Source organism: Semicossyphus pulcher, unplaced genomic scaffold (genome assembly GCF_022749685.1).
Source record: "Semicossyphus pulcher isolate SPU_LCO1_2020_fin unplaced genomic scaffold, fSemPul1.0.p SCAF_16, whole genome shotgun sequence".
Taxonomy (NCBI): domain Eukaryota; kingdom Metazoa; phylum Chordata; class Actinopteri; order Labriformes; family Labridae; genus Semicossyphus; species Semicossyphus pulcher.
In genome coordinates, this window is record NW_027211670.1 from 12,517,217 (window position 1) to 12,537,372 (window position 20,156).

Genomic DNA, 20,156 nt, shown 5'->3' on the forward strand with positions numbered 1-20,156 from the left:
TGCAGCACAGAGGAGCCGTTACCTCAGCATTAGTTTTTCTCTATTCTGCTTCGTTGGATATCTTCTGTATGAGCGCTTCCCAGACGTATAACATACAGCACGTTTTTACCACCCAATCACCTTTAAGTTATGTCCCACATTAAGTGTCACCATGCACGAGCAATTTATAATGTTATTTTCCCTCATGGTTCACGACCATTATGTCAGTTCACTTTGTAAAAACAACAGCCTTGTTTGTTAGTGTTCTTGCTCGCTGTTATACAATCAGCTCACTGGGGGAAGGACTTCGCAACGAGGTAATCAGATGCTTAAGACGACAGAAGTGTGATTTTTTCTCATTTCCTCATTTGCTGTCACAATTTTGCCTAATCTGGTTCTAAAATAGACTGAGTCAGAAAACATGCTGCTCTAAAGTGCTGATTAATCACCTTTTGTTCCGCAAATCTGAGCTTTTATTTTGCTGACAAAGTAAGAAACAGGTCCAAGATCTGTGCAACACTTAGGGACTGTACACAAATGATTAGGGAGGGAGGAGGAGCGGGGGAAGTTATTTTATTATTTATAAAATATAGTTATAGTTACTTTATTTCAGTAGTCTAAAAGGGAGTAGCCTACAACAGACACAGTGGCCTGTTTCTGGTTCTCTCTATAGATAACTGTTTATTTAGTAGCTCTGTATTCCAAAGTTTAGAGCGATGTTTTCATAATTTTTCTTTTCAAAATTAGCCAAAAATGACATTTAATAATTCCTTCTAAAAAACACAAAGGTTCGAACTATTCGAATATTTATTATTGCGCAATATGTCCACAAGAGGGCGTATCAATACAACGAGAAAAACGTACTTGCAAAGATTTATGTATTTAAACATAAACATGCTTTTTGGGCGCCGGTTTAGCTCAGCAGTTAAATCGCCGACCATATGCAGAGGCTCGAGTCCTCCGCTAGTCATCCCCACTCTCTCTTCCCCCATTTTCGCCACTATCCACTGTCCTCTCTCTCTCTAAAATAAAGGCATTAAAAAAAAAACCCCAAAAACATGCCTTTTAAGAGCACCTACACCTTGCAAAACAAACACATAAAATAATAAGGTTACGATCGAATGGACGTTCAGCGCTTCGAGCGAGCTGTGCTCTGACAGGTATATTTATTTAACCATAAACATGCCTTTTTTTTTAATCAGCACCTGCTTGGAGTGAGAATCTCTCCGTCTCTCTCCGACCGGGCTGGGATTTGAATTCTCCGCCATCATTAGCACACGCCTCACGGCTGTCGTATTAGCTTGTTTCAGCTAAGCTAATTATTAATGTATAAAATGACATTGTGATGCATTCAAAGACGCTCCGTAACCAAGAGAATGTGTGCGAGTGCCAGTGCTGATTTTATTCATATCGAATTTTAATATCCGAATGTCTGTTTTTTATTATAATTCGTTTATATATTCGAATTTAGAATATTGGCTGACAGCCCTACTCGACTCCCAGTCCGCCGATCATTTGGTGCATGTAATCCTCCATTCTTTACTCCCCATATTTCCTGTCTCTCTTAAGCTGTCATATCTAATAAAGTCAAAAGTTAAAAAAAAAAAAGAATAAAAAGGGCTGTATTTCAACTTTCATAGATGAGAAGAGAATCCAAAAAATGCTGGGGAGGGCCACAATACATGGCTCTGAATGTGAGCTGATCTGCCTTCAATGCAGCTAGAAAGGCCTAACACTTTATAATAGTAAACTATATAAGCATTGTTTTGCTCTCTGCCCCCCCCTGCAGGCAGGTGCTGGTGGTGCTCTCCCAGCTGGAAGGAAACGCCGGCTTCTCCATCACCCACCGCCTGGCTCACCGTAAAGCAGCCCAGGCCTCGCTGGGAGACTGGACCCCCACCAAGGCCACCCACAGCCCCCAGCTCACCCCGGACATTGACGGCCTGCACAGACCCAGGCCGCTATGACCACCGCCCACTTTTTCACACACGCAGACTTTAGTCCAATGAAGTGTCAGACCACTGGAAAAACCAGGCGAGGGAGGGCGACAGGTGTGCAGCCCTGGAAATACACAGAGAGATGGATGAACACACACCTGAATGTAAAGCATTGTGGGAAGTATTTCTCCTGATGCTCCATAAAGTTTTCATCCAGCCCTGCGAGGTCTCTCCCTTGCCAAGTGGATGTGCCATGTCCGGATGAAATAAGGGAAGCGGGGCTGCGAGCAGGCAGAACAGACTACTTAAACATTTTTGGTACTAGCGCTGTACGTGGAACAGATTGTCAGAGAGTCAGGGTGGAGTGCCGTAACTACTGAGCCATTTTCCGGCCCACAACCTTTGAGCCAATCACCTGCAACGATCAGACACTTAAACCCGTCATTGTCCACACGTACAGCTTACAAAGCAGGAGACTTCAGGGGGAGTTTATCTCGGTACTCAATGAGCCAACGTCTAGTTTTTCCTCAAATGTTTTTTTAAATTCAGAACATACACATCGGTCTTACTCGTTTTATACTCGACTCTTTTTGCCGTCTTGTCCATATTTGTGTTTTTGAGGTCATAGAAAAAGCCATCATTCATATTGTACTGTTTCTCCATCATCAGCACAGTGCTGTAGCGCCCTCTCTCTAGCTCAGGACCAAACCCAGGACATGTAAAGCACGCTGGAGTCAAGCTAGACATGAAGGCTGGAGTAGCGTATTTCTGCTTCACTGTTGTTCGTAAACATTTACTAGCCACGGGGCGAAGTAGAGCGCAGTGCTCTCTTTGAGAAATACTGGCACATAATAGAGAATTCCCACCCGTGCGCTTCGATAGACCAACATTCAATTGCGGATTTTCCTTCCCTGCAGAGAAACATTCGCTCCACCTGCTTTTGCAGTCTCTCACTTGCTTTAATTCATTCTCACTCAGCCTCAGTTTGGGGTCTAACCGCTGGAGGCGAGTCATTACTCGACCAGGTTTGTGGTTTCCCCCTCAGGCGCGGCACGCTGCCTTTACTCACACAGCTCACTTTATATCCTCATAAATTCACACTTTGGTAGCCACGTCGCCCCTCTAGACGTTATAAAGAGTGTATTAACGCCGCATCTTGCACTCTTGTTTGTGGTACTTGAAGGTCAGTGAGTGTTTGTGTGTTCCTCACACGTCAACCGTCGCTGGTTTAGCGTACTAGAGGAGCCGGTGGCTGTTTGAACAGTCACTCTGCCATAGGGGAGCTCTTAAGAGGAGCTGCAGACTTTACTTTGAGAGGTCAGGGACTGTTTGTTGTTTGCTTGGGTGCGGCGCGAGCATCTGGGCCGTCCTCCCTCAAGAATACGCAGACAGCACATTAGCGACAGCACGGTATCCTCGTGTAATAACAAATTAGCGTTTAGTCAGACTGCGTGCACAGCGAACAAGAGAAAGAAGGGACCCCTGAGACGTGCTGTGACACAGAAAGTGGTTTAGCTGCCTCGCAGTTGTTTCAAAGGATGGATGCCTCCAGCTGTTTTCACGCAGGTCCTCTTTTGGGCCCCATTAGCTTCTTGTTTTTTTAAACTCTCCTGTGTCAAAAGCCATTACTCCTGATTTACTTAGGATCTGTTTGTACTAGTGCTGATTTTTTCATGTCAAGATCTGAGTCCAAACACTGAGATGATTCAGTGCAGGACTAAAAGCTCAGCGTCCTTGAGTTAAACATGCATCATCTCACACGCGTTGTCCCTTCTGTTCTCACAGTCTTACTCACTCTGTACATATGTTCTCCAAAGAAACATAAACGTGTAACGACCACTTTCAGACGTCTGCGTGAGCGCATGCGTCTAATTTATTTGTGTAAGTGATTTGCAGGCCTGTTGTCTGATGATTGTTGTCGAATGTGAGACGGAAGAAGCGAACCTGCACTGAAACACCTGCAATGACGAGGCACCTCAAAGTTCAGCCACTGCTGGATCACTTTACATTTACATGAGATTTTTTATACCTTGTTTATTTTTTTTGTCACAACATTTTGGCTCTTTTCTGGCGTCCTGTGAACCTTCTCCTCTTCTGTGAAGCTGTGGTGGTGACTCTTCTGTGCGTCACCGGCGCCCCCTGCTGTTTGAAGAAGCTGCAGCCAGAGAAAGAAGCCGGTCATTCACACGCAGCGCCTTCTTCTCTCTCTCCTTCTCCTTTGTCTGGTTCCTTCCTTCCTTACTTGTAAATTGTACAGACGGCGAACTTAAGCCTCACAAAAGACTAAGAATAAAAAAATTAACCCTTTTAAAAATTGTAAAAAGAAATGAAAGTATGATAGCAGAAAAAAATGAAACCTTATGCTGAAAAAAAGGAACTCTGATGAATGTGATATATATTTTATTGATCTTTTCTGGGGGGGATATGAGTATATGTGTACAAAAATATGTATGTTTAATTTTCAATCTCAGGTTCCGATGGACCAAATAAATTTTTTTAAATTAAGAGGAAGTTTCTGTCATTATTACGAGGACAATCTCGGATCCCATCGCTATAGTCTGACGATGACATAGCCTCTGGGGACAACGGTGAACATGCCTGGACATGTAGCCAGCGGTTAGCGATAAATTTTTCTTATGATTTACTTTAATTAACGGCTCTTAAGTTTGCCGAAATGTCAACATCATGATGCAAATTTGTAAAAAAGTAAAATTTAAGCTTTGCTAGGTCTGTCCTCAAAGGGGAGAAGATGCATTCAAAGAAGTCGGGAAATCCGAACGCTGAACGGCTTTCGTCCCACAGCGTCAGGGGAATTCATCTCAAGTTGAATTTTTGGTCTAGAACAGATTGTTAGCTGTTAGCATGCAGATGTCTGTTTATAGAGATTAATAAGAAGCTAAATCATCAGCTGATGGGAGCCAGGGTGTCATTACGGCGCATTACGTTCCGCTTGCTTTTGCTCTCCACATGGTTTTTCCTGCATACGCTGCAGCCTGCTGATACGTGATTGGTCAATACTACTTGGACCACAAGCGTAGTTCCAACTGAAACCAGAACACTTGCCATCCCGGAAATCCATGTCCATGTAAATAGAGATTATTGCAAACATAACTTCTGCATGCATTATCTACATAGGACTGTTCATTTATTAGGAACAAAAGTCTTCTTAGTTTGTGACTCATGGAAACGACCTCTCCTGTTGTACTTTAAGAATGCAAAAGCTTTCAAGCTGCAAATGTTTCAATGTAAAAACAAACTCTCATGGAAGAACAATATATTTACATATCAGAAGTGTTTTTCACTTGTTTACTGCACCATCGTGAAGATCCACTTCCTGATGTTGTAATCAGTCAGTCCTCTTTGCGCCTCATTTCCCAGCCTGTGAAGTGCCTCCTCACATCTCTTCACAGCCCTCCTCCAAGCAGACAAAATACTGTATATTCCTCTGATATCATATAGTCATGTTTATGTGTCTACTTCCTGTTTCTCCCCTCACTCCAGCCCACCCTTCATTTTCTAAAAATGTACGTCCATCCTGTCTTCCTCCTCCCAGGCAAACCCCCCTCCCTGACCCATCCAGCTCCACCCAGCAGTCCCCCGTAACCTTAAACTATCCCACCTCCCCCTGGGCCTTTCTCCCTACCACTCTGGCTCTGACTCCAGCAGAGACACGGTGGAGGACTCCTGCATCAGGAGCTGTCAATCACCTTCTTCTTATCCTGCCCTGAGAAGCAAGAGAATCATCTAGAAGGCACTCTGCTCTGCTCGCCTGGAACCAAAGGTACGGCTGTTAAAATATCCCTCCATGTCTTGGTGTTGCGACACCCAGCTCTTCTAAGTGCATGACAGGCTGGGTGAAAATGTGATAATGCTAGTGGAAGGACTTAGCATGCTAGAAACTTAACAGTGTCAAAAACCTGCCCTCTCCTGGGAAATCTGTTCACTTCCAACCCCGTTCCTTCTCTGCTGCTCTGTAGATATGAGGGAACTAATTAGATATAGGCCTTTCACTTTTAGTCTGCAGACATGATAAGGCTAAATCATTTCCCAGCAACACTTGGTGTAAAATTGAAAAGATTCAGAGTCGCTAAAAGTGGAGGGAAAGATGTTTTCACATAAGAGTGGAAAGGGGTGGCTCAGTGTGATAAAGTAAGGCTTTTATTTTGAAGGTTTGAGGCTGTGAGGAGTGATTAAGGCCAGGTTAAATACAGCTGCACTTTAGAGACAGTAATATATGTTAAAAAGGTAAAAAATAAATGATTTGTGCATGATTAAAAATGACAAATTATTGGTTGTTAGCTTCCAGTAAAATCTAAAGAAAGATTATAGGAGTCATTTTAGCTACAGAGCAAGTGGTGTGTGTGTGTGTGTGTGTGTGTGTGTGTGCGCGCGCGCTCGTGACGATCACATTTCACTCCCCTCTCATTTTTCCCCAAGTAAATATATCATGTGACATGTAAGTGTCGCAAAAGGGGTTGTGAGGAGTGGGATGATTTCTGTCATACGTAGGGGCATGATGATGCAATTTAAAGCTTGTGTGACATTTCGGTGATCCTCGGTCATCAGGGCCAAAGAGCGTGTGCAGGAGAGGGTTTTAGAAATCCCGGGTTTAATGCTGTAATGTGTTGACATGTAGTGAAAGTATGCCATCTATCCTGCTAAGGCTTCACTATTGTTAGGTATAAATCTTCTATCATTGAAAAAGTCAAACTAGAAATGGTTTTGTGTATTCGTGTATAACTTTAAGGTGTTATCATTGGTTCTGAAATAGCTTTTGTGCCTCCTGGCAGCCGTGATGCATTATCAAGGGTTGCATTTCAAGCCCCGTCTGGAGTCTCCTCATAGCAGGTTAAATCTTTGTTGTGTGTGTGTGTGTGTCAGAGCGGCCGTGCTTTTCTTGGTCGTCGGGGCGCATAGTACAGATAGCTCAGAGAGGCTTAGGACTGTGTGTCCTTCATCCACATTTCCAGCCCTGCTTCTCCTCATTTGTCAGTCTGACCTGGTTTGGAGGAATGAGAGGGGGGTTACTGTCTCTAACATACCCCTGACTCTGCTTTGTATCAGTCAGTAACAACACAACACACACAGACTTGAAAACCAGGATTTTATGTTTTAAAACGTCAAAATTAGAAAAGGTGAAAGGATGAAATAAGATCAAGGTCCGTTTGAGTGATAGGTACCTACAGCAAATGCTTTATAGCATTTTATAAAACTGTATAACACGAATTTACAAATCTTAAAATGTTATCAAAAAGGCAATTATTAAATAATTTCATGTTATGATCAGTAGGTAAACTTTAAACACATGCCCCCTACCTTACAAAGGTCTTAATCTTCGAGGGATGTGTCGGAAATGCCTCCAATACTTTTCTTTATGCAGTATCAAGTTCGCTTATAAGAAACAAACACCGACTTGTTTCTTCTACTTCTAAACAGTAGCTATAATTACATATTAAAATATAGTATGTCTGCCAAAGGCAACTGTTGTGTTTGAGAGGCAAAGAAGAACTAATTTCAGATATATTATCATGTCATGCTAGCCAAAAAACATGCTATTAGCAGAAAGAGTGTAACGTTAGTCTAAGCTAGCAAAGTTTAAGCTAGCAGTGTTTTCCAATCACACGTTTTATGGATTTATTATTTTTATTTTAAGTTAGGATAATTCAAGACTAGAACTGAAAAAAAATCACGGTTTCTTCAGCGCTCTTCGACACATGACATCAGTAGGAGCTGCGCGTGAAATTGTTTGCCTAGCTTGTTTCTAGTTGCTCTAGCTTGTTTTTAGGTTTGGATTCCTGCAGTGTGCTAAGCTAGGACACACAACAATGATAGCAATCATATTACATCCATAAAGGGCTTGAGCTGTTCTTAGTAATGAATATATAGGGTATAGGTGTTGAATCGGTATAGTCTTATATAACATTAAGTGGTTTTTTATGCTTGGTATCTCTCCACAGGCCACAAAATGGCGTCCCAGATCCCAGCGCTCCCACAGTCCTACGCTCCAGGAAATGACAGCGTCTTTTCTGACCGCTCTGGCTTCTTCTCGATGGACTCCAACGTGCCTGGGCTCTCCAAGGTGATTCTCGACAAGCTGAACATGAAGGACTACGGAGAATACAGGTAAACACTACAAACTGTTAATCAGCTAGTTTTAACAGTCGTGTTATTGGGCATGTGTTGTATAAAGAACTGCTTATATTATTTCAAGTAGATGCAACTCAGCCCTTCATTGGTCTGATTCTTTTAGGGCTGCTCTCGAAGGACAGGCTAAAGGAATCTCGTTCCGTAACTACAAAGAGTTGTTCCAGAAGATGGAGGAGACCTTTAAGTTCTGCACCAGCTGCAACAAACTCCCCGAGCATCTCACCGAGGGACAGACGCTGAAGCGCTGTGTCAAGTGAGTGCAAAGCCTCAAGTGACTGACTTCAGAAACAACCAATGAGCTCGGTTATGTGGGTGATAGATGATGAATGATTGGCAATATTCTCGCATTAACTCAGATTAACATTAATCATTGATGACAATGAGAAGATTTTAGGCGACAGAAACCTAAACCGCTCTCTGGTTAGCTCCATTATCACCCGGACGCTGCTGCGACATTGCTGCCCAATAGCTGTCATGTGTGAAGCATTACCAGTTGCTGTTGTATCAGTGGCAGAATTCTAGGACACCAAGAGGTGGACATTAGCCAGTGGCAAATATAGCAAAGGCCCCTGACTGTGATTCATCTCTCTGAAACTCTGCAGCTTAATCAGAAAAGTTTAATACAGTTTTATAATGTCACAGAATAGAGTGTGTTTCAAAGAGTGTACTGAGAATAAGGAGTTGAGTGGAGTTTGCAGCCGATGCACAAGTGCGCCTAATTTTTTCCCCTCTGGCTCTTCCTTACACTCTGATTCTCTCACACACACACGAACACACACACACACGCTTTCTTGCATGTGCATTCCCATAAAAATTCCCAGCTGCCAGTGCTTCTCTAAGAAAAGTTACCAGTAGCAGCAGAGACAAAGCAGAACTGCTGACAAGTGAAACTCTTATAACCTTTGACATCTGAGAATGGCCACAAACAGTCCAGCAGCGTGTTGGGGTTGGTTGTCACATTCCATCACCTTTTTCATTCTCATTGTAATTCAGTACATCTTTTTTTTTTCTTTTAAAGCTAACGTAGTCTTTTATACTTCCTATATCAAAGGCAGCTATGTTTTTTTTTACCTTCTCTGTCTTTTCTGGAGGATTAGAACGCCCAAAGTGTGCTACAGCAGAAAATTATGAATGATAAATGATTTTTATTTAAATGTGGGCGCCTCTAATAATGTCTCCCATGGCACTAACTGTCAGACCTGTAATCCTACACACTACCTCACCGCCTAAACGGTTTGACAACAGAAGCCCACGTCCGCACACTGAGGTTGGATAATCAGTCAGACATTCTAGCTTTATTGCCAGCTTTCATCTACAACAGGACAATATTCATCCTCAGTGTCATGAATATGCAACAGAATAATAATTCTGTATAAATTTAAGATGCTATTTATGTCCAGTCAGACAAGTCTAGCTAATCCTCTCATAATACAGAGATTATGTTATACAGCACAACTAAAGCAAGTTGAAGAATTTTCTTTTAGTCCGCAGCTGGTTGGGGAATTCATAGCAGTGATGCATACTTCATTGATAGTATTTCACTCATGTTCAGTGTTTAGCTACAGGCAGCTCTTCCAGATTAAATCTATTAGTTAGAAATGTTCCCCCGAACTTTATTCCATTTAGAATAAAATGTCTCCATGTGCTTTGGGCTAATGTTAGCATGCCAATACGCTCACAACGATTTGGGCTAATGCTGACATTAGCATGCTAATATACTGACAACAATTTGGGCTAATGCTAACGTTAGCATGCCAATACGCTCACAACGATTTGGGCTAATGCTGACATTAGCATGCTAATATACTGACAACAATTTGGGCTAATGCTAACGTTAGCATGCCAATACGCTCACAACGATTTGGGCTAATGCTGACATTAGCATGCTAATATACTGACTACAATTTTGGCTAATGCTAACGTTAGGTTGCCAATATGCTCACAACGATTTGGGCTAATGCTGACATTAGCATGCTAATATACTGACAACAATTTGGGCTAATGCTAAGGTTAGCATGCCAATACGATCACAACGATTTGGGCTAATGCTGACATTAGCATGCTAACATACTGACAACAGTTTGGGCTAATGCTAATGTTAGGTTGCCAATATGCTCACAATGATTTGGGGCTAATGCTAACGTTAGGTTGCCAATATGCTCACAACGATTCGGGGCTAATGCTGACGTTAGCATGCCAATATGCTCACAATGACAGTGCTAGCTTGTTGATGTTTGACAGGCGTTTATTATGTTGAATATCTTTTTTTTTATGTGTTAGCGTGCTAATATTTGCTAACTCTCCCAGAAACAGTGTTGTAAGGAAGTGTGTTTGGCAAAAATAAATTTTGACTTAATGATGGCGCTAGGTGATATGTCAGAGGATCACCAGAACTTATTCAAGTCATTAGAATTTCCTCTTGAGGAACTGTGCAATCCCTTGTAATAGCTGATTTCAGGTGAAGAAGCATCGGAGACTTTTGAATTAAAAACAGTGTGGCTTAGTGATTCAAAGTGGAGACTATAGAACTTTATCAAATACAGTGCCTGTGTGCTTTGCCTTACTTTTCCATCTTTCTCCCACAGATGCTTGAATGTGTACTACTGCACCAAGGACTGTCAGAAAAAGGACTGGCCTCAGCATAAAAAGGTCTGCAAAATGCTGCGTCTGGTGGCCATTGACAGACTGGTGGAGTGGCTGATGTTCACTGGTGAGAAACTTAACAGCGATGCAGCTTTAATTAAAATACCTGAATGTTTGAGTTCACAGAATGGTCATGATCACATTAATGAGATGGCGTATTTGAAAGCATACTACTGATATAAAAAGCCTCAGCCCAAAACGGATATCTTTTTGATATTTTGATTGAAGTTCCTCAGCCTTTGAATCTCTCTGATTGCTTTGCAAACACCATGTAACACTGTCAGGCAGAATCAACACTATTTTGTGTGGTCTTATTAATCAATCAGTGTTCTCCCACCCACGTAGGAGACCTCCCATTGCCAACACAAAACTGGTCAAAGTCCCCTGCTGAGGTGAAGAACTGGGACGACTGGCTTCCCATGCAGGGGGACCTCACGCCACATCTGGATGCCATCCTTTTAGGTGCCAACATGGCTAACCTTTGGAAGAACGCCAGCAGGCCAAGGCCGGATGACTCTGATCTTAAAGAATCGTTATGGCGGATTCAGAGCGAGTTCCTGTCTCGAGTTCTCACAGTTGGGATGGCCATGCAGCACTTTGGCCTTGACCCGCACGCTAAACCGATCACTGTTCACATAGCAGGAGCGTCTCACAATGAGACGATGGGAGCCAGACTGACCGACTATGATGAACTGAACAACATGTTCCCCGGACATCAGGGTATCGAGATAGTCATGGTGGGACCAGAGGTGGTGGACGGCCCCATCATGAGGCCTCCTCTCACTGCTTTCGGCCCCAAGCAGAGGGTCTACATCAGCGCCTACAAGGGCCTCTACCACCAGTTCTGGGAGGACGTGCTGGACAAAGAGGAAGCAGCCAAGCCGGACCTGGTGGTTGGATTTCACCCTGGTATGTACTTACAACACCATGACAAACACGAATAGAATAAAAAGTAGGAGATGTGATTCTTTGTGTGAAGGTTTAGTTGAAAGGTACGGAGGCACACAAAGGCCATTCTTCATTTTTTAAAATCCTTTTATCGAGTCATAAGTAAAGTATTTCATTATGGGAAAAGATCCTTATCACCAATTATTACTTATATTTTTCTCATAGATCAAGAGTGACACACCAGTATGCATAGATGTCATCTTGGCAACTGTAGCAACTTATTTATGCTGTAAATGTCAGATCGAGTTGTACCCAATATGGATCAACCCATCAAACTGTACTTTTATCACTGATGAATCATCCTCACCTAAAGTCTTGATAAAAAATTTTAAGTCTGAAATCAGGTGTTCAAATGAGCCAGACATCTTGTTTTGAGTTTGCCATCATCATATCCTGAATTTGATGAAACTTAATTTATGTTCTTGTGATAAATCTGAGAAATCTGCCTTTGTTTGCTCGAGAAAGCAAGATTAAAGCTCAGGTATCATGCTTATTTCAAGCTTCATATTTCCCTTTGTGATACCTGTGGAGTAGCTTAGCATAATTTACAGTAAAAAAAAACTCTGTTTTTCTCACACTGGTGCTCTGTGCAGGCCCTCATACAGCATCTGCCTGAAACAACTCAGTCAGCTCTTTCCCTTTAAGAAACCCCGCACACTACAAGCCCACTCGGCAGGAAGTTCTGCTGTGTCTCGGGCAGATGCCCAAAAATAGAGTTCCTCCACTTTGTGACATCACAAAGTGAAGCGTCTGGCGAAGTCTGTCTGAAAGCAAGCGTGCCGCCTGCAGACTGAGAGACTTCTCTAGCAGGGGATTACTCCAACATACTTTTACCTACAGATTTGAAACTTCACCCACCTTTAGTCTGGACATCCAACATTGTAACATTATATATATGTCTTAAAATGTGAGACAGCATAATACCCCCTCTTTTATACAGCCACTATTTAAGAGAAATTGATCGGTGTTATCTCAAGGTCAAGAAGTAGTTAACTCATCATATTGAGATAACGACAATAAAAAACATGATTGCAAGCACAGCTCTTCTCGTCTTCTGTAGAAAGGCAACTTTCCCCTCAAAACGCTCTTAAATCAACCAGTGAAGAACATAATGATTGTTGCAGCTATAAATAGAAACCGCTCAGCTTAAGTGGTCAGCTGTCTTGGAGGACCGGTGACTTGTCTCCCTTTATGCTCATTTGACAATTAGCTCTTTGAGAGAGCAGAGCAGGTTGGAGACGTATAACTCTGAGATCTGGCCTATTCATTAGCGCCAGGCTTTTGGGGGGGATTGGGGTGATTAATGGGGGCAGCTGGAAGAGAGTTTGGCTTCTGATCGCTGGACTCAGCATAATGTCAGCAAGCTGGTCTTCTGGAAGGGGGTCTCAGTTTCTCCAGCTTCACTCTAACAAACATTAGCTACAAGCATTCACAATCACAGACTTAAAACAATCTCACAGTTTAGTGGATTTAATTCTCTCTGAATTATTAATAAAACTTCCGCAAACTAATCACTGTTTGAAATATTTCTCCACTTGATGACAAATAACATGTTGACAGCTTCTGTCTTTCCTTCGTCCACTCTCACTGACAACCACCTCATTAAAGCTGCTCTATAACCCTACACCCTCCCAAGCTCTCGCACTGAATCACTTCTTTGACCCTTTAACCTGCAAAGCAGCAGTAAAGCCCCCAGCCCACCCGGACCAATAACCCCGGGCTCGGTTATCGCTGCAGGCTCCATTGGAGCTAAATATACAGGAATCAGTCATCCTGAGGGTAAACTGCCTGAGTGCCTGGCTGCGTTTCATGCCGCAAAGCTGGCAGAGCGCTGCATTATGACACTGTTTAAGTGATTGGGGAGCAGGAAGCATGACGAAAGGAATATTATAGGAAGGTGTTTGAAAGTCACAAAGAGGAAGAGAATGAGGGAGGACAGGCAGTAAAAATAAGCATAAAAAAAGACATTTCACGAGACGGCCGTTTTCCTCTGACCTCACGTGCAGGATGGGAAGCTCAGATGCTGTTATAATGTTGTCATACCGTGGTCCAGGTTGTAAGTTGTATAAATGTTGGGAAAGACATGGATAGTGGAAATCTGGAAGAACCTTTGGCCATATTTCACAGTAAAACAACATATTTGAAAAACCTCTTAGCTACAGTTAGACAGCAGCTAATGTTAGCATTGAACCACCTCCTAGCTAAGTCATTAAACGGTAACGATAGCTATCTAATATAAATAAACAGCTGCGTGCCTGGCTGCTTTGAATACCGCAAAGGGCGCTGCATTATGACACTGTTTAAGCAGCAGGGGAGTAGGAAGCATGATGTAAGGAATAATAAAGGAAAGCCACAGAGAGAGAGAGAGAGAATTAGGGAGGAAAACGGTTCTAGAAAGCAGTTAAAAAAGACTTGGATGGCTCTGGAGGAACCTTGGGCCATGTTACAAATCAAACAATATTTTGATAACTCTTTAGCTACAGTAAGAGAACAGCTAACATTAGCATCTAACCACTGTAGCTAATTTATTAAACGGTAAGGAGCTAGCTAAACATATAGACACTCAAGCTAAAAACAGTTGTAGTATTACGTGGATAAAGTTGTAAAATATGAGAATAAAGTCGTAATATTACGAGAATAAGAAGCTATATATCACTACATTAGTATAAGTTTTACAAATACGAAATACTTAATCTTTCGGGACATCAGCACCACTTTGTCATAACTATGATAAAAAAGTGATTTTACTTGAAAATGACTCGTGATCTTAGTCTTACCCTTCAAAATAAGATACAGGCTAACCATAGCCTAAAATTCTGACTTTATTCTCCTAATATTACAACTTTTTTTCTCGTAAAATTACAACTTTATTCTTGTAATATTATTACTTTATTCTTGAAATCTTAGAGATTTCCCCCCCCCCTCAATGTGGCTCTAATACTCCATCGTATTATGACACAGTTTAATGGTTAGTGGAGCAGGAAACATGGCAAAAGGAATAATAAACGAAAGTCACAGAGAGAGAGTAAATTCCCGCATTTTTCTCTGACGTTTTCACGCAGGGTGGGAAGTCAGATGCTGTTAAAATGTGATCAAGGTTGTTAGTTGTTTAAATGAAGGGAATAGTAAAAATTCTTAATATTTTATATTATCTGAAAAGACATTTCAAGGTAAACAACATATTCGATCAACCATTAGCTACAGTTCGACTACAGCTTACGTTAGCATTTAGCCACTTCCTAGCTAATTCATTAAACGGTAAGGTTAGTTGGCTAATACAAAGCTAGCTAGCTAAAGTAAGGAAAGAATAATAAAGGAAATTCACAGAAAGAGAACGAGAGAGGCAAAGGGTGCTGGAGAGCAGTAAAAAAAGACATTTACCATATTCACACGGTCACCATTTACCTCTGACCTCGCGCACAGCGTGGGAGGCTCAGATGTTGTTATAATTTCATACTTCTGTGTTCAGGTGTTAGCTGTATAAAAAATGTGAGACTGACAAGTCGTTATAATTTTATGTAATCTTAATAAAGACACAGAGAGTTAAAATCTGGATATTTATAATTCAAGTCAAACAACAAAAGACAACAATGTTAGCATTTAACCACTTCCAAGCTGAACGGTAACATAAAGTTAAGATAAGATAAGATAATCCTTTATTGATCCCCAGGGGGGAAATTCGGGAGCTAGCAGTTAAGCTAAAGTCAGCTCATCAAAGGGTAATGATAGCTAGGAAGTGGTTGACTGCTAAGGTTAGCTTTTGTCAGATCAAATGTAACATCAAATGTTTTTCCTTAAATAAAACCAGCTGTCCCTTCAGATTTCTTTGTTCATTGTGTTTACAGTTGCTGATGAATTGGGAAGCACTGTAAAGTTTCCTTCTTGTCAGATTCTCTATGACTTTGAATCTGACATGAAGCAGTATGACAATATAACAGCAGTTGAGCTTTGCACCCTGAGTGGTATGTCAAAGGAAAAAGGCTGCAGTTTGAATATGGACCTCAGAGAATAAGAGAGGGAGTGCTAAGTCAACTGTCAGCTGTCACGAAGGAAATGGATACGGGCCAAGCAATGTCATCCATACGAAGATAGAGTTTGTTGTTGTGTGGCACCAGGAAATAATCATTTCTAAAACATATTTATTCACACCAGGAAACAAAGTAAGTCCATCAACATTGCTGCCATCTTGATCCACCATATGGCCAAAATTTTGCACTGGAGCCAGGCAATTATCACAGTCATTACCACACAGACTATAATGTCTCTCTGTCACCTTATCCCCTAAAGGTCTCTCCTAAACGCTGTTAAATGTTTTATCATGATGAGAAGTGTAACCTCGGGGATGGTGGTAGTATCACGGCATGCATTATTTAAGTCAAAATCCCCTTCTTTCTGCAGCAGGAGTTCTCTGGGAAGATGTGGCAGGCGACAGATAACATGATACCATCTGTGTGCCAGTACCACAGGCCCTCACAGCTTTCTGCCTCTGTGGCACACAACGAACCCCACAAACAAACTCGCAACATGTATACAAACCACCAGAACAACTGAGGCTAAAATTTAATCTCTTGGATGGACTATTAATGTGACACTTTGTTGATTAGCGCAGGGAAAAGCTCTGTCTGCTGCTCTCCTGCTTTTGTCTCACTGAAGGACACTAAAGCTTGGTGGATTTACTGTATTTGCTGCTATGGTAGCTTGAACCTCAGTCATCTGGTTGAAGGTCGAGTTGTCGCCACACTACCCTGCTGCTCAGAAAACATGCGACTGATATAAACCACTGTCAGGAATCAGAGAAAGTAACATCTGTCAGTTAATATGCCGCAGGATTATGTACCCAACCTAGCATAGATCTAGCCAAACTGGTGCACCGGTTTCTCTTTATCTTTGTTTGAGATCGTCCGAACATTCAGCTGCTCTGGTGCGAGTTAAGTTGTCTTCAGTCTAGCTTAAGTTCTGTAATGGGGTCAGGTTGATAATGTCAGATACAGGGCCAGAAGGAAAGCTAGCTCCTAAAGAGAGCGACGTGAGCAGCTGGAGACTGATCAAGCGTAAGCTGTTCGATCCTCCCGTCACTGTGGAAAAAGGCCCGTCTAATTCCTCTGTCACTCACTGCAAACACCTGAATGGTGAGAAACAGAGAGCTCAGTGAGGGCTTTTTACTGCCAGTGTCATTTATCTGACTTGTCCAGTTATGAATGCATGTTGGAAGAAGGCTCATTCTTAATTAAAGGTTTTATTTCAGTTAAATTCTTACTGTGATTAATGGCATATGTTAGCCTTAGCATTCATTGCAGCCATTCATGCTCTTCCTGGAATTAACTGGATTACTTTCCTGATCTCAAACATTTTATTTAGCACTGTCAACAGGTCAGAATTTCAATTTGTCCAAGGCTTTATTTTATGATTAAATATCTGCAAACATTTAGTCTGCATTGGGCTTTGTGTTTAGTGAAATGTAAGCATGCTAACATGTTGTACATTGTAAACAGACCTTGTGAGCATGTTATCATGGTAATCATTTCATTTCATTACACGCTTCTAATTTACCCTCGGGGATTATTGAAGTACTCCATCATTCCATCATTCATCCATCCATCCATCTAGCCATCCGTCCGTCCATCCATCCAGCCAGCCAGCCAGCCAGCCAGCCAGCTATCCATCCATGCAGCCATCCATTCATTTATCCATCCATCCGCCCAGCCATCCGTCCGTCCATCCATCAATCCATCCATCCATCCATCCATCCATCCATCCTTCCATCTGGTCAGCCAGCCAGCTATCATCCATTCATCCATCCAGCCAGCCAGCCAGCCAGTCAGCCATCCATCCATCCATCCATCCATCCATCCATCCATCCATCCATCTACCATCCATCCAGCCATCCATCCATCCAGCCAGCTAGCCAGCCGTCTATCATCCATCCATCCATCCATCTACCATCCATCCAGCCATCCATCCATCCATCCATCCAGCCAGCTAGCCAGCCGTCTATCATCCATCCATCCATCCATCCATCCATCCATCCATCTACCATCCATCCAGCCATCCATCCATCCATCTACCATCCATCCATCCATCCAGCCATCCATCCATCCATCCATCCAGCCAGCTAGCCAGCCGTCTATCATCCATCCATCCATCCATCCATCCATCTACCATCCATCCAGCCATCCATCCATCCATCTACCATCCATCCAGCCATCCATCCATCCATCCAGCCAGCCAGCCAGCCAGCCAGCCAGCCAGCCAGCCGTCTATCATCCATGCCGCCATCCTAACATCCATCCATCCAACCAGCCATCTATCCAGCCAAAGTTAGCAATAAGCCCTAAAGCGCTGCTAGCATGTCACTAGCATGTTGTTAGCAGGGCTTGGCTCTTGAGTCTTGTATAACCTTGTATGTTTAGTCAGGAAGATGTATTAGAATGTTGCAGAGAAGTATTTAAGCCTTGAAGCCTATGGGTGGGTACGAGATCCTAAACAAAACTTCAAGTTAATGTTCACTTTATGATTTAATTAACATGCTGTTTTTATGTGTTTTTATCACAGGGTTTCATGCTAACCAGGGTCTGATAGAAGGTTGGCTGCCCACCCTCCTGCTTCTCAGAGATTATAACGTCCCTTCCTTCTTCACTATGTTCAGGTGAGTCACAATACAGTAAACCTAAAATATTCTCAGTCGGATAATAAGATTCATTACCCTTTAAGATATATTTTAGTTCTTTGAGCCAGAGGGACTCATTAATTCAACTTATACCATCTCCTATCCAGAAGTCCTTGAAAAAGATCTGTAATAACATGATGTTATATAGTATATTAAACCCTGCCCCATTCTGTGGAACAATTGTGGACACGTATCAGGTTTGGTCTTCCTACTCCTCACCTCCCTGACCCCATCACCTCAGTCCACAGTCTCAATGCAGTTATTGCTGCCCACAACCCAGATCGCACCTCTTCTTTCACTCTCCACACTCCTTCCCTCTGGTGGCAAATATCACTTTACTGTTTGTACAAAGGCCAAGTTGAAGAAGAAAATTATTTCTTCTGCTGCAGGCGCTAACAGAAAACTCCCCCTGTGGGCTGTAACTCGATGATATAGCAGTGTCCAAACTGTTTTCTTGTGGGTGGATGTTAAAAATACGTCTCTGAGCATGTGTTTCATCTCGCCTCAGTCTGAGGACAAAAAGTGAATTTGTTAATTAATGCTTAAACTCTCTTTGTCTCCGCAGCGAGATGGAGCTCAAGTGCTCACTCAAGATCCTGCAGGAGTTGGAGATGCACATCAAGGACAGCGGACCCCATCCATTCACCTCACAGAAACCAGAGCAGGTCCAGTCCAGCCCCAACACCACCCCCGTCTACTGCAACTCTCACTACGTCTACTTCCAAGGACTGTTGCCTCTAGGAGACTCAGAGGAGCCCGGTCCTTTAATTTGAAGAAGTGGTTTTCAAAATAAAAAATGTAGGACTTCCTGGTGTTCTTGGGGGACTTCCTGTAGGCTTACAAGATGGACACACGACTCCCTGATATGGATGCAGTAGCTAACACTCTCTAGTGTGTATTTTCACACTAGTAAAACACCTTCACTCCTTGCAAAATGCCATCTTTTCATTCCTGAAACTGTCAATTAATGAGCCAGGATACAGAAATCACTCAAAGCTTGTTATTTAGCATGATGGCACCTGAGGGCAAGTCGGGAACAAAGCTTTGCACTCTGTAGGTGCCCCGAGGTGTCATGGTTGCTGGATATGAAGGGTCATGGGTGTACATGTGTAATGAGACCATAATTAGTTCTTTCATCATTTGACGGTTCACGGTAATTGGTCTGCAGCGACACTATTTCCAACTCTCACATTAAATGCATGATGAGATTGTATGCATACTAATGTAACTACCATGCTACTGCCACAGAGCCGACATTTGATTAAAATACAGCTTATTTTTACTTTTTGTGCAGTGCCTCTGCTAATTCCTTTACTACAAATTTTAGCATTTTTGCTGAACCTATTACACTCCTTTTATAAACATTTCAAATAATGGATAATATGCCTTCTTTCCTTGTTGATACGTTCATACATTTCAGCCCTCGGGTCAAAACATTTATAGCCTTATTTTAAGAGACATGGCGCATTACAAACTAACCCATTTTTTTCAAAGAGACAATCTAATTATTTTAAACAAAACTGCTATGAAATAAATTATAAATACTTCGAATGTGTGAAAATAATAAATTAATTTACCATATGTGATGATACCAATGTGTTGAACATGTCATTACATTTCCGTCTGTTTTTGTTTCTTATTTTAGCTTCATGAAAAGAGTAACAACAGCCTGTACAGTGTGACACTGCCCTCTAGTGGATGAAAGTGGTAATTGCATCCAGAAATTCCGTTTTAATAGAGGGGGGTCAGGGCTTTTTTAATTGGCATAGGCATCTTTTGGAGTTCATGGGCAATTATTGAAATTAATGAATTTTGCTCATATTATTTATTAACAC

General features: G+C 42.2%; 2 protein-coding genes across 2 annotated transcripts in view; both read left to right on the forward strand.

Annotated features, from left to right (window-relative positions):
• Positions 1-4,421, forward strand: part of capn15 (calpain 15) — a 46,194-nt gene extending 41,773 nt beyond the window's left edge. Inside the window, exon 12 of the mRNA XM_069664996.1 lies at positions 1,769-4,421. Coding sequence (XP_069521097.1) covers positions 1,769-1,946 — 178 coding nt within the window. The 3' untranslated portion in view covers positions 1,947-4,421. The remainder of the gene's footprint in view (positions 1-1,768) is intronic.
• A 3,460-nt stretch (positions 4,422-7,881) lies between these two features.
• On the forward strand, positions 7,882-19,837 carry LOC138593843 (putative protein MSS51 homolog, mitochondrial). The gene is made up of 6 exons (XM_069664926.1): positions 7,882-8,039; positions 8,167-8,316; positions 10,649-10,773; positions 11,052-11,615; positions 18,207-18,300; positions 18,887-19,837. Exons 1-6 carry the CDS (start codon positions 7,882-7,884, stop codon positions 19,092-19,094), a joined length of 1,299 nt encoding a protein of 432 aa, XP_069521027.1. The 3' UTR covers positions 19,095-19,837.
• Positions 19,838-20,156: the final 319 nt, after the last annotated feature.

What these genes read in the sequence shown, in the direction of transcription:
- LOC138593843 (XM_069664926.1), top strand. Translation starts at nt 7,882, where the DNA reads ATGGCGTCCCAGATCCCAGCGCTCCCACAGTCCTACGCTCCAGGAAAT. An exon ending in ACGCTGAAGCGCTGTGTCAA is followed by an intron (nt 8,317 to 10,648) that starts GTGAGTGCAAAG and finishes TTTCTCCCACAG; the next exon opens with ATGCTTGAATGTGTACTACT. An exon ending in GGTGGTTGGATTTCACCCTG is followed by an intron (nt 11,616 to 18,206) that starts GTATGTACTTAC and finishes TTTTTATCACAG; the next exon opens with GGTTTCATGCTAACCAGGGT.